At 41.3% G+C, this 17,565-nt stretch overlaps 1 protein-coding gene across 12 annotated transcripts in view; it reads left to right on the plus strand.

Moving 5' to 3' along the window:
• TTLL5 (tubulin tyrosine ligase like 5) overlaps positions 1-17,565 on the plus strand; it is a 127,038-nt gene that overhangs the window by 5,902 nt on the left and 103,571 nt on the right. For 9 of the 12 annotated variants that reach the window (XR_006019430.1, XM_042047997.1, XM_042048007.1 and 6 more), the window contains exons 4-11: positions 495-577; positions 1,358-1,464; positions 2,001-2,131; positions 2,676-2,758; positions 4,764-4,833; positions 5,113-5,197; positions 16,669-16,770; positions 16,892-16,983. Coding sequence is in view for 11 of the 12 variants with exons in the window: in XM_042047997.1 (XP_041903931.1) it covers positions 495-577; positions 1,358-1,464; positions 2,001-2,131; positions 2,676-2,758; positions 4,764-4,833; positions 5,113-5,197; positions 16,669-16,770; positions 16,892-16,983 (753 nt within the window). In the remaining variant the exon portion in view is untranslated. The other 3 variants (XM_042048004.1, XM_042048005.1, XM_042048006.1) reach the window with 3 other exon arrangements.

Below are 17,565 nucleotides of genomic sequence, written 5' to 3' on the forward strand. Positions count from 1 at the left end.
TTATTTGTTGGAAGATCAGTACAGGTGGATGAGATGTAGACAAAAATTCGGTGCTTTATCTTGGGTTTTCAGGATCTAAAAAGTAATCATGTAAGCTAGCCATGTCAATGAGGGGCATAAGACATAATTACTTACAGCTAGGAATACCGATGTTGAATAGAGAAGAAAGCTGAAATCATGTCTGGAGTGTTATAAAGCAGTCTATATGATGGAATATTTAAAAAAAACCCAAACTGGGTATTTTTTAAGCTGTCCTGTGCTTTATTTTTATATGATGGGGTTCTGTGATACAACTATATTATAACTAAGGATTGATGTAAGTCAGTTCAGTGATGCTGATGTTGGCATTTCTTATCTCCCCTTGCCTGTTATGTGCTGCTCTGTGAATTAAATGCAGCTGTACTGTCTGAGTCCTTTTCTTTGGTAGCATGAGTGACTTTGGTTTATTCTTCCAGGTGCAGACTCTAATTCCATATCTCTTTGCCTCTTCACAGAGCGCTTCCACATGTCCTATAAGATTGTGCGAACAGACAGCCGGCTCGTTCGGAACATTCTGACTGCCCATGGATTTCATGAGGTGAGTGCAATGAACTTCTCATCTGATTTTGTGCTGGGCTGGGAGGTGATGATGATGGTTTTGGATTTTTTGTGGGTTTTGGTGTTTTTTTTTTTAACTCTGCAGGGTTAGAACCAGGAAATTGCTGTCATCCCCCCTGAGGTTTTTCGTTTAACGTACTCTGCTAGTCACACTCAAGATATGTCATGATTTTGCTCTCTCAAAGGAGAATCCATTAGTCTTAAGCCTGAAAAAATAGGGAAAAAGGAATGCTGAAGTTTGGTCATGTGCTTTTTCTCTTTTTGCTTTTACAGTGTCACACCCATGGGAAGATCTGAAGGATTTAATCTCTCAGCCTTTACAAGCTCTCAGAAGTATTGATGTAGTGTTTCACACTTCTCTTCTAGCACCTGTCTTGCTCTAAAGAGTGTCCTGTATACAACTAATGACAATTTGATAGATGTGTATGGTTGATTTTTTTTTTCTTTCCTGAGTAACAGCAACTTAAGGAATTGGTCTGACAAGTTTCCTGAAGAGATTTAAAATGCTTTAAAAATTGCATTTAAAGTGTCTATGAAAATAACAAACTCACAAGTTTCTTTAGGAAAATTTGACATGGTTATTTCCCAGCATGGGAATACCTTAGGGCAGCAGCTGGGTTGAATTGCCCTTATATTAGAGATAGTAGAGGAGACTGTCTTAAACTAGAGTTGCTTTTGCCTTGCAGATCTAGGGACAAGTGGTGTTGCTTTTCATTAGTTTGATGTTTTTGTGTGTGGTGTTTATTATGTTGCTTTTTAGGTTCACCCTAATAGCACCGATTATAATCTCATGTGGACAGGATCACACTTGAAGCCCTACTTGCTGCGCTCCCTTACAGATATTCAGAAAGTCAATCATTTCCCTAGGTAAGGCCTTGATACCACGTTTTGTTGAACATCTCTGTGATGATTTGCAAAAGTCTGAACATAGATATACCCCCGAAAAATACAGTATACATGGTACTGTAAAATCCCAACAGACTGGGCCAGTGTCACATGCTGTCTTCGTTCTAAATGATCTTTGGGGTTTTGGGGGAATAATATATGAGTTAAAATGCTTGTCTGTAGCCCAAATGCTGGATTTTTAATTTTATTTTCTTTATTTGATTGTTAAATTATTTGTGACTTCAGGTTTTTAGTTAGAGAGATAGTCCTGTGTCTCCAGCTAAGGTTTGTAACCACCATTATAACAGATTGCTGTGCTTCAGTCTGTCTTGGGAATTGCAAGAAGTGCTACAGCTGATGTTACTACAGCCATAAGGTAGAGGCAGTAAAAGCTCAAGAGTAGTTGCAGGTTGGGGTTTAGACATCTGACAAGGCTACAGATACTTTAGTAACTAGGACAAAGAGTTGCTGTAATGTTGGGAAAAAATAGATTAGAGACTCTTGTTTTGGGACTCCAGGTCATATGAACTGACACGAAAGGACAGACTGTACAAGAATGTTTCTCGAATGCAGCTGACCCATGGGTTCAAGACATTCCATATCTTACCTCAGACCTTTATCCTCCCAACAGAGTACCAGGACTTCTGCAGTAAGTGAATGGCTGGTGATGCCCAGACAAGAAACAAAATAATGGGGGGTGGGGGGAAGGGAATTATTTTTAATATCCTAGCCTTTTGATCGTGCCAGTGGTTAAGGCAACAAAATTAGAGGAAGCTGGGAAGACAGTAGAAAAAGTCCATATGATTTTTTTATGTAATTCATACTCTGCTGTTTATTCCATGCATATGGGCTTAAGACTCCAAAGTTGAGGGGTTTTTATGTGCACACTGTTGTTGATGATCAGCTTCACAATATCCCTGCCTAGTGCCTGGGAGTACTGAAGAGAAAAGTGCTGAAAGGAGGCACAGGGGCAGAAGAATGAATCTATCAGAGCGGCAGGAGGGGCTTCAAGGAGGGGCTGTAATAATTGCAGTGATTCCAGAGGGGTAAAATAACACATTGAAAAAGCAGACTTTGATCTCCTTGGGGAGTTCTCTAAAGCTTTTACTGTAGGCAACATTCTTGATTCTTGCTCCTCTGTTAATAAGCAAAATGGAAGATGTTGCAGACTTGTGCTGTTTTCTTTTAACCAGGTACCTATTCTAGGGACAGAGGCCCATGGATAGTGAAGCCTGTGGCGTCTTCCAGAGGTCGAGGTGTCTACTTGGTAAATAATGTAAGTGTTCACTGAAAGGACTACTCTCCAGTAACACTGTCTTCAAAACGGTGTCGGATTCCAGGCAAGAGGCCTGGAGGCATTGAACTGGACATTGGCCTTACTCTTAATTTCAGCCATATATTAGTGAGCAGTTCAACAGCCCTGAGCAGCTTGCAAAGCCTGCCTGGGCCTGGCCTGTGTAACCAAAAGCAGTCTATCTCTTTGTATGCTGTGCTCATCTTGCAATCTACCTTCAAGTCTTAGCTTATTAGGACCAAGTTTATACTCCCTGAGACAGTTTGGGAAGCCGCGCTGCTTCATGCTCTCATTGTGGCTGATTGTAGGCTGACCTTGGGAAGATTTCCAGAACTCTCCTTAGTTGTTTCCCTGTGTGACCTAAACAGTCCTCAAACAGACCCCTTGTCTCCCCACTTCCCCATGGAAGAGACCAGTTTAAATGAAACTTGATAGAGTAGGCAGTGTATCAGTCTTAAAGCTGTGTTATCTAAAGGTCAGTGTGTCCTTCCTGAGGTGTAATGGGGATAGTTCTTTGAACTCAAATGTGCTGGTTTTAGTGTCTTTTGCTCTTTGTGGGCTTTGCAGGGAGTTAGGTTGTCATAGGCAACAAATACATCTGAACAGGAGCCAAACACGAGGGGATTCCAATAAATATGCTCAACAGCAAAATGACTGTTGAGTCATTTTGCTTTCACTCATTTGAACCCCTTTAGCCTTCCCTGCACTAAAGGGGTCATGCTGCCTCATCTGTTCTCTACTTGGATCATTTCCCATAAAATAAGGGAGCAATTAGCCAAGTGTATGAGGTAAGTATTTCCAGAGCTACACTCAGTTTTTTCTTTGCTTGAAAGGGAGGAATGAGCTCAGGCTCGCATGGCAGTTGGCCATGACATGGGGAAAATACCCTTCTGGGACCAATATCCCTTTGTGTATTTCTGTTCGAGAAGCATTGTAGCTAGTTCGTCCCACAGGCCAGTTTCCTTCAGTGAGATGCCATTAAAAGAGTCTCTTTCAGAATCTCATCACAAAAGTTTTAGATAACAGCAATAACGCCCCCCCCCCCCCCCAACAAATAACAAACCTTTGCATTTCCCTGATCCATATAGAGCAGTCTGTCACTTTCATGTGATGTTCTGAGGGAAGTTGAGCTTGTTCTCTCACATTCTATATAAGCACTTCATATGCTTCGGTTTTCTGCTCATGATGCTGGTGTTGTGGCTGTATACATGCAAAATTGAATAAAGGCAGAATCCCGTGGTTCTCTTCCCTCTTGCAAAGTGAAGGCAAGGAAATGTGCAAGAAATTGTTGAGTAGTTAAAACTGGTTACAAGAGAGGCTTGCATACAGCAAAAAGTAAAAGCTTTTTCTACAGATCCCATGACTTTGTGATGTGTATTTGTCACAGACCTTTCTGTTCTGAGCAACAAGTGTAGCTTCTTTTGGGTACGGGAGCTCCTGCTGTGAACTGAGACTCAGTAGAAGGTAGGCAAAAAGGTTGGATACCAGCCCAGGATGTAGTTATAAAGATCACAAGTTGAGTCATTTTCTTCACTTGTGATGTCCTCACCAACTATAGTTACATACTCCTTCCTGTGACTTCTAAGCCCCTTCTCCGTGTGTCTGGTTAAATCCTTGAGAAGCAAACAGAGTAACAGTTACTTCTTAGATGTGGGGATTTTTTTCCTTGGATATTTTACATCATTGCCATGTGGCTGTTAAATCTGTATGCTACTCTGAGTATTTTACTGGAAAATTCAATGGGCAGGTTGTTTTGGCAATTTAATAATTCCCAGACTTCTCTTTAGGTTCTAGTTACCTTAAATGTGTTGTGACTGACAGTTACGTTTTTTTCATTTTGGTTTTATTTCTTCCTTTCCCAGACATAGTTATTGGTATGGGTGGCTTTAGGAGGGAAAGGCAGGAAAAAACGGTGCATTTGGTTTAATTTCTTCTTATTCCTTACATATCCTGTTTTTTCACGCCTAAATTCTCTGTTCTTCTACAGCCAAGCCAAATTATTGTGGAAGACAACATCCTGGTGTCTCGTTACATCAGCAATCCCTTGCTCATAGATGGTGAGTGTGCTTAGGAATTGCTTTTCTCCCTTCCCCCAACCCTGCATCTGAGGATCTCTGCAACCTTTGCAGGAGTTTAGTTGAATAATTGAGTGGTCTAGCTTGGTCTAGCACCAGACAAATGTAACTAGGGAATTCATTAAAACCTGGAAGCTTTTCAGCTGGGATAGCTTCAGGCACTTATGTCAGCAGCAGATAATGGTTTCTTTTGAAATTCCTCAACTGGATATGATGTCTGAAAGATACTGCAGTCACCAACTCTTGACAACTGTATTTCAGATTTCAAGTTTGATGTGCGTCTCTATGTTCTGGTTACATCCTATGATCCACTCGTCGTCTATCTCTACGAGGAAGGATTGGCCAGGTATGGGAGAAGTCGTCTTTTTCGGTGCACGTGCACTTGGTGATCCGGACATTTCTTGGCTTGTCTCTCTGCTCCTGAAACAATAGTAAAATGAGGAAAGTGCCAGTTAGGGAATTCTGCAGAGTTTAAATAGATGATACTTCACCATGCTGCATCCCATCAGGTTTCTTCATATAGATTATAGAATCTTGAGGGAGGGATTTTATTGTTTTTATATATAATTAATAAAGCAAGTTTTCCGCTCTCAAGGGTTGAATGGCGAAACAGATCATCACTGGCATGTTCATTCTCAAGGCTGAGTTCTTCTTGAAACTTGGGATTATTGATCCCTTTGGGCCTCTTCTCCATTCTCCAAGGGGAAGGGAATCCAAGCTTTCTCAAATTTATCCTAAAAAAAAGTAGTTGGAGACCTGTTAATGACTGTATTGGTATTTGTTTTAATACTTTCAGTGACTCTTCTAAATTTTAGGTCAGTATTTGTATTTTCTGCAGTATCCAGTAAGTGGTTTTAGGCTAGTTCACAGTTTTTACCCTGCAAGATAACAATTTTCTTTTGCGTGTAAGCCATGAAAGATACCTAAGATTCCCTAGAATCAACACTTGTCTTCCAAAAATACCTGGTTTTCTTCATCACAGAAGTTTGGCAAAATATTTGTCTGTATATTTGAAGCAATCACCCCTCTGAATTCCCAACAGATCAGAATTTTAACGGTAGTGATGTTTGAGAAAAGAGCACCACACGATTCTCTTCAGCAACAGTTCTAAGTAATGCTGTATCTTTCTTACAAGCACATCTGATGTACTCAGAATATCTCTAGGGTTCATGCCTGACATGGCTCTGACTTGGGTAGATACTGAATCCAAATTATCGTTGTCCCAAGAAGATAATGAGTCCCAAAGGATACATAAATAATGATCCCACAAGAAATATCCATTAAATCAATGAACACCCTTCAGGTGTGTTGTGACGTGCCTCTGCCTGCAAAGATAATGTGAACACATATTTTTCCCTAAAAGGAGGCAGAAAGGGGAAGCTCGTGTTTATAAGTGGAAAGCTTGACAACTATATTCACTTTAGAAAGGAAGCCTTAAACATGCCAGGCATGCAAGACTTTTCTCTTGGGAACTGGCAACTAAATTGTTAGCTGCTAATATTGCATGTTTTTGGAAAGTGGAGAGGGAAACAAGATAGCATAGATTTTCAGCGTGTTCTCAGAATGGGCAGTACATAGCAGGTCTTCAAAAATAGGATTTGCACCATCATTAATATCTTAAAGGTGGTTCTGCTGATTTTGTAACAAAGAAGTTTACTTCTGGAAAAATGCATCTGTATAAACACAAGTGTTCTACTCTGAAGATAAGTGTGCATTTTTGCCAGTAGAGTAACATATTTTGCATGAGGGTAAGAGCGTAGAAGTGCGTATCTGGGTTTCCATTCAGAAGCATCAGTCTCAACAATTCTGGACTCTCAATTGCTAAGATCCCATCTTGCAGCAATACTTGCAAATCACTTTTCAGTGTTCTGAAATCCTTAGCAGTTTTATGTGTGTTTAGATTCCATTTGTTTAAACTGTAATCAAATCTGGTGCACATGGTGTCGACGCACATGACAAGTGGAACATATATCTACAGGACACCACAGTATTACTAATTAAAGTTTTCCTTTCTTTCAAATTGCATGCCATCCTTCAGCTTTCTGTGAGAGGTAGATAGTATATGCAGACTAAATGTGCCACTAGGTATCTTAATGCTACTTTGTGATATGGTCAGCTCTACCAGTACAACTGTGGAAGAAGTATAGAGGAAATGAAAATAATGAGCTGTTATCCCTCTTCCAAGGTCCTGACTCTGGAGAGTAGCTCTGGTTCTGTTACTAAACTGCAACTGCCCACTGAGCAGTTTCAGCTCAAGTGTCAGCTATGGCAAAAGACTTGCAGTTGAAGCTATAAGTTTACTGCAGACAGTATCCTTCATTATTCTTAAGCTTTTCACATCTACTGTGGCTGTACAGCTGGTATGTTCCTGCAGCAAGTGCTGGCAAGCTCTCTTTGGAGGACAACACTCAAGGTGAGCAGAGGCTGATGAAAGTTTAGGTGGGCTCTTCTGTGTGGCCTCCAGATGGCACTAGTGGATTTCAGTTGTACCAATTTGTATTTTCCCCATGCCCTGCATTTGCAGATTCAGTTGGTGAGAGGTGAAGAACCTGGAGCTACTGGAGTATGGCTTCCTATTTAGCTGTTTTGTCATTCATTTTAAAATGTGAGTTATGTGCTGGGAGAGAGCATTGTAATTGCCTCACATACTGTAATGCTTTGGTTTAAAGCTGGGACAAAAGTTTAGCTGTGCAGGGAGAGGGAAATGTTTCAACCTTGAGGAGTAGAAGCTGTTTTTAATTCTTTGCTTAAGAAAAGGACCCCATGCTGCTTAAGGGTAGAAGCAATTTCTAGCAGAGAACTGGGAGGTAATGTCAGGGTCTGGAATCCAAGGTGGTATAGAAGCAATCTAAGGTGAAAACTACCAGCAGAACAGAGCAATCTGGTTTTGGAACCTCAGCTGGTGTTTGAGGTGCACTATGATGACTTCCATGTTTTGAATTTGCTTTCTGAAGGCAGATAGTCTCTGAAGTGTAATAAGGGTGACCTGGCTTGGTCTTTTAATTTTTTTTTTTTCCCGTTTTCTTAGTCTGTCTGAAAGGTCACGTTCCTCTGTAGTGTTTTGCTTTGCATATTCAATATTTCCATATTCCACAAACCTGGCTGTTTCAGTAAACTTGATGGCCTCTACCAAAAAAGGAGTGCTATCAGGAAACCATAAGATGTAATGATCTTTACAAGGAATAAACTTGGTATAACAAACATTTGTGATGTTTGACTAGATATTTTCTCAGGCCTTGTTTCTTCTGGCACAGCTAGACTTGTCATGACATGATCTAGAGTGGAATTTGAGGCTTCAGAGCTGAGGAGAAGGAAGGGATTGTGGATCCAACATTTTTGTACCTTCTATTTGACTTTCCAAGTTTCCTCTGAAGGAGATAGGAAGGGTATGTACCCAGATGTGTGTAACAGAGCCTTCAGCTGTTGTGCTGGAAGTACCAAATAACTATTTGGTTTGCCCTGGCCAAAGTTCTCTCTCTCTTTTTTATTTTTTTTTTTAATGCAGTTTTTCAGGAAGATAATGACTTCAAAATGTTTGCGTCAGGGGTTTTTGTTTGTTTGTTTGTGGTATTTTTGTTAGTGTTTTTTTGTTTGTTTATCCTCTAAAAGAATACTGAGTAGAACTTAGGAAGCACTGATGTTGAGTAGGTTCATTTTCTAGCTATTTCCGCCCTACTCCATGTGGAATAAGCTGTATAAGGGGACAGAGCCATAGGTGAACAGAGCCAACTATCAGATTTCTGGAGAGTTATTAAGAGTGGTATCAGTGAATGTGCTCTGTTTTTATCTTTTGTTACAATACAGCTTTTCTAGTTGTGCCTCCCTCGAGCTCTATCAAAACTCCTTGCATATTTTATGCCTGGTGCACCTCTAGAAGGAACGCTGCTAATAGATTCATTTGGAGATATTCAGTGATCTGTTTGGAGGGAGTGGAGTGGGGTGGGGATTTTTTTCTCTTGAGGCTTGAAACAAGACTGAAGCTGTTCTTAAGACATAAAGCAGCACTGGGTGACTTAAGATCCTCCTGTTGGATTGAAAAGTGCGTTGAACACTTTTCTAGTACATATTAAAAAAAAAGTAGACACAGTGTGCTGCCATACATCTGTTAAATTGGCAGATATTTAGTAACTTTGTACTGGAAAGGACAATTATAATCTAGATTGGGTGTCTGTGATCACAGCCTGGAGAATTGTAGCTGGGGCCTTTGCATTGAAGGTATAGGTTTGGAAAATGAGATGGTCATGGCAAGCTTGGTCCAGGTTTGCCTGAGGGTGTAATTCTGTCACTCAACCATACATTAAAAATCTTGGTAGTTTTATTTATCTGTGATTTCCAAAACAGGCGATATATTTATTGACATACCTTTTATATCTTAGTTTGAATAAGAGGTACATTGTGAATAAACTACAGTCTTAATTATAAACTTTGACATGCTTTTGAAGGTGACTCACCAAGCCCAATTATGTGGGAGTCCCAAGGCTTCCCTTAGAGCCAACTGCTGAATTGGTGGATTATGCTGGTTTTTGGAGGGGCATTCATGTACGTAGAGAATAACAAGCCTGACTTGTGCCTGAAGTACAGCTGAAGAGAACATAGGGCCAGGAATAGCTTGTGCTGTTTGTGCACCTCCCCTGTTTTGCTAGTTCTCTCTCCTGTCTAACTTCCCCTCCTTCTGTGTGGGACAGAAAGGAGCCTGGTGGACCTCTCTTGCTTGGTGTCTGCAGGCATAATGGGGGCTTGACACATAGTGTGGGGAATTCATAGTGAAATGGCTCCTTATTTTGGGGAGACTTCTCGATAGACTACTTTTTCTCCTAAACCATGTTTAGACAGCCCTATTTCTGAGCTTTAATAGCTGGAAGGATCCTAGACCATCAGGAACTTGTCATTCAGATTTACACTGAAGTTGAAAAATAGATTAGAGAAAAGGGAAAGGCAAAACTGAGCTGAAACCCAGACATTCTTGCAAAAGGCCCAAGGAGCAGCAGCTCCTTGGGGAGACTTTCCAGTGGGACAAAAGGGTTCGCTCTGGGGTTAGACAGCTGGGCTTCACAACACCTGCCACTAGCTGCCATGCTGCCACTTGAGCTCATACCACTCAGTCTCGCGACACCCTTCCTTCAGTAGCCTGGCTTCCTAGTTGATACTGGCTCCTCTGGGATATTCACCATTTCTGTGCTGGATTCCTGTGGTTTCCAAAGAATTCAGGTGCTTGCTTTGAGCCAAGGCATTCACATTAGCTCACAGGCTGCGCTTAGGCCAGAGCTGGCTGAGCCAGCCACAGCAGCCCCATCCCTCTTGCCCAGCAGCCTCTGCTCCTTAGGGAATGTAACTCATTTATTTCTGCATGGACACCTGGGATCAGGCTACAGCCACTTCCGTAGACATTGCCCCATGCAGAAGCTGTGCAGCAGTGTTATTCACTAGATGTACCTGCTGGGCTTCCGGCCAGTAGATAGTGCATCAAGCCAGAAGACTTTATGTTGCTTCCTTACTTTTTAATTAAGATAATCAGATTCAGATCACTGATGTGGATAACTACTGAATCACTGAGGTGTGTAACTGCATGACCCTACTGTTGTGCTTAGCAGACAGGCTACTAAGCAGTTTTTAAAGCTGGTCAGCTCTTGGTGACAGTCTGTACGATGAGAAACAGAACATGAGAGGTTCACCAAATCACAGAGTGGATGAGGTTGGAAGGGATCTGGTCCAACCCCCCTGCTCAAGTGGGGCCACCTAGGTCTGGTTGCCCAGGACCATGTCCAGATGGCTTTTGAGTATCTCCAAGGAGGGAGACTCCACAACCTCTCTGGGCAACCTGTGCCAGTGCTTGGTCAACCTTATGGTGTTTTCTTGTGTTCTGAAGGTTCAAAATCTTGTTAATGGCAATGCATAAGATGAAAACATGCAAATTTGTTGTGAAAAGATTAAAAAAAGTCTTTTTTTCCCCCTGTTCCTGCCGACATCTGGTAAAACTGCTCCTGGCTCTTGTTCTTTAACATAGAACTGTTTGAGTAATTTTATTCAGCTTTGATTAGCGAAACTGGCATCGAAGAGGAGTCACAAAAGCTCCTTTTTATGTTTAGTAATTCCCTGACAAGATTTAGCTCCTGTTCATACTCGATTGCTAACTGACCTATCGGGTGGATGCTGTGAAACATATTAATGTTGGAGGTAGGGGGATTGTGATGGTCTTTAGACTTCTGTTTTCTGTCCTGTACTGTAAGGGAACTATGTTCCCTAAACAAAGTGGCAGCTAATAGACTAACAGGGAGGCTAAAGTCTGATCCATGGGGAGGAATGAGGGACTGCGAAAGTGACTCCAGGCGTAAAACGTGAGGAGCATGCTTGTAAAAGCACTACAGCGATTTATTTCCAGGACATTTATGCAGGAACTCTGTGTGCAGTCATGGAAAAGTCTATCATAATGTGTGCTTTTTCGTAGCACTCATTTGAGAGAAGAGGGATTAACTATTCTTTCCTTCTTCCCACTCCAGAGTCTTTTCTCTTCTCCTCTTCCTTTCCCAGGCTCTGACTAGATGCCTCAAATAAGCATTCCAGAGCTGTCAAGTTTCATGCAAAACCATGTAACATCTTCTGTAAATATTTAATGATCCAGTTTATATGTTCCTGAAATGACTTGCAAACTTTACCTTGTGGTTAATTCATTTCCTGAAGTAATTCTGGAGATAAGGCAAAGAGCATTGTACAATCCCTTGGGTAATGTCCTGCCTGAAACTGACAGTAAAAATGTAGTTGTTTGGGCTAAGGTGGTGTAGAGGTGTGGATTATGGGCCAAAGTTTGGTGTGGTGGATTTGGGGACTTTTTCAGTGTGAGCTCTGACATGTTTTGTAGATTGCTAGGTGAGCAGGGAAAAAGCTTGCATTGGCACTTGTGGAGAAGGTGACCTTTTGAAGGTGGAGCTTAAGTGTGGTCATTAGGCTTTTAATGAACTCTTACAAGAAAAGGAGGGAAGACTAGAATCTGTCAGTATCTGAATACCAAAGGTGAAACTGAAGCATGACAAGGAGGCAGAGAGCTGGGATGTCTCCAGATGTTACATGGTTAGTCTGGAGGTTGAGCATAATTCTGGAGTCTGAAGGAATTAGTCAGAATTTTTCCCGTAATTTTCTTTTTGTGCTCCCCAGCTACCTGCTGCTACTACTTCCAGTCTTTTGCTTGCTTTTGATTGCTCTTTCTTCCTCTCTGAGCCAAGAAGCTAGAGGGAAGGGAAACGTGCTGTTGGTGATGGTGAGCTGTGTAGCAGTGTGTAGTTTTTGGTGTAGAGAATGGGTTGTTGCCTTCATCTAAGATGGCATCCGCCTGCGTGACTTGGGTGTGACCAGCTGAGACATGAGCAGATGTATCAGAACAAAGGAATGTGTGAGTGTCACTTCTCTAGTCTAAGCTTTGAATTCAGAATGAAGCGCATCTCCTCTGTCCTGCTGGGGAAAGAGAAGCTGCAATGCAAGGGAGGGAGGCTGCCATGGCTGTTCAATATGATTGCTACTACTTCTGCCTGGGAAGCAGCAGTTTGTGTGGAAACTGAACAGTGCAGCGTCAACCTCAATTTAACCTTTCCTATTTCTAGCTGTAGTTTTGGGGTAAAAGCTCTCCTATAATATTTCTGCGTAGAGGCTTTTGGAATCTAATCTCTTGTATACCATGTTAGAATATGTCCTTAATTTTCTTAACTTAGCCCTTTCCTCAGTCTTTAAAAGGACAAAATTCATTAGAAGGGGAGGATCTTTGAGAGAATGGGACTGCAGTAAGGCCAGGTAAACAAGTTAATGAAAGTGAGTATCTTTAGTATCACTTGCAGTTCATTTTGGACAGTGAATACAAGCAGTACATAACATCAGGACATGGAAGGTTGTTGGCGATTGAATCACGGACCCTGACCGGCAGGGGATCTGAATCATTAATTCAAAGGACTGTGTTGGTTTTATACACTTTGCTAAGGCACAGTATTTCCTTATATGGCATGACCTATCCCATGTTGCCACATCAGCAACACACTTTCTCAATGTCCTCTTATGGGGTGGTCACTCGCTGTTCACCTGTCTGTCAGCTCCTGGCAGGCTCCTCTCCGTAGGGGTCTGCCATGTCTCCCCAGGGTCCGGTGGAGACAAGCCTCTCTGTGCCGCCATGTGCTCCTTTGTGCTGCCATGTGCCTCTGCAGGCAGGTTTTACAGCTCGCAAACCAATTCTACCTTATAATTCCCCATAGAAGATGCTTCCTATGTTCTTGCTGCTGTGAACGGTATTATCTCTGTGTAATCAGTATCTCAGAGATGACCCAGGTTGATGCTATCAGAGAGGACCATTCCTCTTGCATCTTCTACCTGTCTCCTCTGCACCCTCTCCGAGTACATAGGCAAAAGAAAGTTCAGTCATCCAACTTTGAAAACTGGTGGTTAGAACTTGAGTTACAGAGAAAGCAAATCTGAATTCAGGCCAAAACAGAGTTGATATCCTTCTGATGGTGGATACAGAACAGACATCCATTCCTTTCTTGGCTACCTGCATAATATTTCACATTGTTAACAATAAGAACTGCTGGTTTAGATGAAGTGGGGACAGAAGAATGCACTGAAGTGGCAGAAAACCTTCCTGTCTGACTAATAGTGGAAAATTTTACCTTTTCCTAGTTTTTTTTTTTTCCACTTGACAAGTCCTGCAGGAAAATTCTGTGTAAGAATTAAAAGCAGTGTGAATCTGGTTGTTGAACCACTCAGCCCACACACACTTTATCAGCAATGCCTGTTAAGTGTGTTGGGTCTCTGCGTTGCAGGGCCTACGGAGTAGTCCAGAACTTGGACAGGAACAGATCACAGTGGGGGAAAATGACAGTTGCTTGAAGCAGAGTAAGAAAAGATGGTAGTAGTAAGCAGAAGATAGTGTTTAGATGAGTTTCCCTTGATAAAATGGTCTCTTTTGGCTGAAGATGGGCCTCCACATGTGGACAGTCCAGCCTCTGGTTTAGGAGTGCTCTTGGATTCTTGTCTGATTGCAGGCACCCACATAGCAGCATCCATGAGTAATGCTTTGGCTCAGAAACAGTCCTATCCTGGCAGATGGTGATCTGGACTCATGTACTTGTGCCTTCATCACTCTTTGGCTGGATTATAGCAATATGAGACACCTGGGCATGAAGCCTTTAGTGTTTAGAAAAATAGTTCATGCAGAATATTGCAGCATATGCCAGTGGTAAGTTCTGTTACTGGGAAAACATGAGGCCTGCCCTGTATTTTCTGTCACTGCTTAGCATATAGCTTTTGAATTGCTTTTAGGATCTTGGCTCATATCTTTTAAGTAGCCTATATTCTATTCTTAATAGTGGCCCAGAATGAAATTGGAAAAGAGTGTTGGCCTGAAATGAAATCATCTTCTAAAAGATTATAATGATTCCTCAAGAGTTTATTCTAATTTCGGGTTAACAGCCTGAAAATTTTACAAGCATTGTTTTTCTACTTTTCACTATTACTGTAAGGCCTTTTCCTATGACCTTGGTTTCTCTAAAGTAACAGGTAAATTTCTGCTGAAGCAAGACATATTCTGTAGCATGCAAGTCTCTTGTCCTTCCTGGACAGAGCAAGTATGGTGGATGAATAGCATAGTTACTACAGTGGAAGAAAGATACAGTAAAGTATATTCTGAAAAGCTGTAGAATTGTAGAGTACTGAAGTTAATTGTGACTGGTATTTCAGAGGTAGTAATACTCTTCCATCTCAAGCAAGTGCAAAGCACAAAAGTGTAAGGAGTGTGGGCTATTTGCTAGCATTATACTTCTGATCTGTTACTGTTCTGACATCCAGAGGCTATTGATAGAAGCTCTAGAAATAGCTTGGACTTTCCATTTGCAGGCTGGTCAAACCAGCTCTGGGTGAATGTATTAAGCATTGGATTATATTGTTTAATGCTTGGACTTTTTTCATAGTAGATACGAGTAATTTAATGCTTTGGAGGTTTTCGGTGCACTGCTGAAGTTCCCCATGATGTCCTTCAAGATGGTAGCATCCTAGTAAAAGAGAAAGCTTATGTACTGAGAGCTCTAGAGCACAGTGAAATATCTTCTGAATAAGCAGTCCCCAAGGAAATGTAAAATTCTGAGCATGGAGCTCAGACCACCTAGTAATTAAGGATGGCCTCTGTAGAAGGAAGCTAAGGCAAGCATTTGAAGGTACAGAAATACTGTGGTTTAGAGTATTGTCTGTGTCTGCCAGGGGTTCCTGTTCTCATATTTAAGGATGACAAATTAAAAGCATAAGCTGAAAAGCATGGTGAACCTAACTGCCCTCTGCTTGAAAGTACCAAAGGAGCCATGACTTGAAATGGCTCTCTGATTGCGCTCAATATCTTCCAGGATCTGGCTGAATGTATAATTCAACAAACACTTTCAGTATGCTGCCAGTAAATGATTGTTAAGTTGGAGATGATGAAGTCATAATTAAGAACAAAATATATGATAGGGCTTTTGTCACTGTTTTCAAAACAGAAGTGCTAAATCCAGGAAACTTACAGTTAAACTGAAAAGAAATTCAAATACTTTAAGCTGTGGAAATATGTGGAAAGGGGATCCAAACTTCCAAATGCTTTTGTTGCCAGCTGCTCTTACTTCATATGTAGTTAAAGCTGAGAAAAATATGGTGCAAAATATTTTTCACTCTTTTAACCTTGCCACTTAAAATTAGTTATATCATGGGTGCTTTGTTTTCCCCCCTGCCTTCCACATGTGTGTTTAAGGATAAGTTTAAGCATTTTCATGGATTTGCTGGTATAGTTCTTACGGCAACAGGTATTTCTCAAAATGGCTACCAAATGAGGGCAGTAGTGACATCATTTTAAGTGAGAAATAAGATCTTTGGGTTTTTGGCAGTTCTTTCTAAAGGAAGGACTTTTTGTGTGTGTGTGTGTAACTTGTTAGCTGTCTTTGTATAGTTCAGCTTCTTCTGAACTTTGGAAAATAATTAGGGAAAGATGAAGAGAGATGACTGTTAATGAAAAAATTGGAGATGCATTCTTTTCTGGACATTATTTCATTGCATAACCAGATGATCCAACTTTCTCTCCCTCTTCCATTTTTCCTGAATCCTGTCTCTTTTTCCTGCATTGAGGCTTCCCCCATATCTACTCTACTTGTTATGCAGCTAACCCTGCTCTCCTTGGTACATACTTCTCCTCTTGCTGGGGCTTCTTTGGACAGCCTGTGTTTGACTCTCCCCTTATCCTTTCTTACTTCCCTTTATCTCTTTTGAGACATTGGCATCTTAAGCTCTTGTGGTACAGGAGGATTGTCAGAGTGAAGGTGTTTTTTCTCTTGTTGATTTTTTGTTGCTGTTTTTTTTGGACTGGAACATGCTTGCTGTTATGAGCTGTGGTGATTATCAGTGGCTCATATTGGTCATTCTACCAACCAGACGCTCTGGATTCTGCCCTCAATTTTTTTAAAATTTATTTTTCTCCAAAGTCTGAGGCCTAAAATACGTATTGAATTAGGATTACATGTAGTATAAGAAAATGATTGCAGTTGGGCTAGATTACTGTTGTAGGTCCTTTCCAGCTGCAACTATTCTATTACATTATATTCACATTCTATTACATTATTTTTTGCTTGATATGTCCTTTGAGGATAAACCGTATTTTTTGTAAGGAAAGATTGCATTTGATGAAGTTTCATTACATGCATTCTCTCCCTAGCTGTTGCTGTTGAGTGGTCTGTGTGGTAGTCTGTGGTTTGTAGTGACATGCTTGCTGTATCTAGCAAGAATGCCACTTGTTCAAGAAACACTGTGAATTTTTATTCCTCTTTGCAGATTTGCAACAGTGAGGTATGACCAGGCATCCAAGAACATTAAAAACCAGTTCATGCATCTGACCAACTACAGTGTCAACAAGAAGAGTGGAGATTATGTCAGGTACTTGGCTGGAAAATGGAACTTACTCTCTAGAGGCTGGGTCAGTTTACCTATGTTGGTCTAATGCTGACCCATAGCGGCAGGCCAGTGGTGTTTAATCTCCTTCTTTCATTATTTTTAGCTGTGATGATCCTGAAGTAGAGGATTATGGAAACAAGTGGAGCATGAGTGCAATGCTGAGGTACTTAAAACAAGAGGGGAGAGACACTGCAGGTCAGTAGAAATGTTGTTATTTTATGTCTTTGTTGGATCTTGATCATCTCACTAGTGTGAATTCTAAGAAGTCAAGGAAGAGCCCCAGCAAATCCCATTTAGCACCAGAGCAGGGTGGAGGGAAGCACTGTTCCTTACTCACTAGAGCTGTGCATTTATTCCCTATCCCCAGAGATAAGGTCTAACCCCTTCCTTCTTGCAACTAGTATTCTGAGACTTTCTCAGGGTGTGTTTCTTAATATTTTACCTACATTTCCCGTTTCTTAAGGTCATTCCATTCCTTCTAAAAGCTTCCCTCCCTCTACTGCTCCCATGGCCTGTTCAGTCTGATGAGTGACCAACCTCTGGACAACTGTGCCAGTTTGAATGACTCTTGGATGTGGTGTCATCTTTCCATGGCTCAGGTTTTTGCTGAGTGTTTTCATTTAGTCTGTGTTTCTCATAAAATAGCTCCCTCTTCCACACCTTTGCCAGGTCTGCTGGGAGTAACTGCATCTGCAGAGCAGAATCCGAGTATATCCTTTAAGGGATAAATTACCTGTGATACTGAGGCATCAGTAAAACTACTGATGGCAGCTATGG

This window comes from Corvus kubaryi, unplaced genomic scaffold (genome assembly GCF_017639235.1).
Source record: "Corvus kubaryi isolate FWS band 111438036 unplaced genomic scaffold, C.kubaryi_AGA036_p1.0 66, whole genome shotgun sequence".
NCBI classification, from domain to species: Eukaryota; Metazoa; Chordata; class Aves; order Passeriformes; family Corvidae; genus Corvus; species Corvus kubaryi.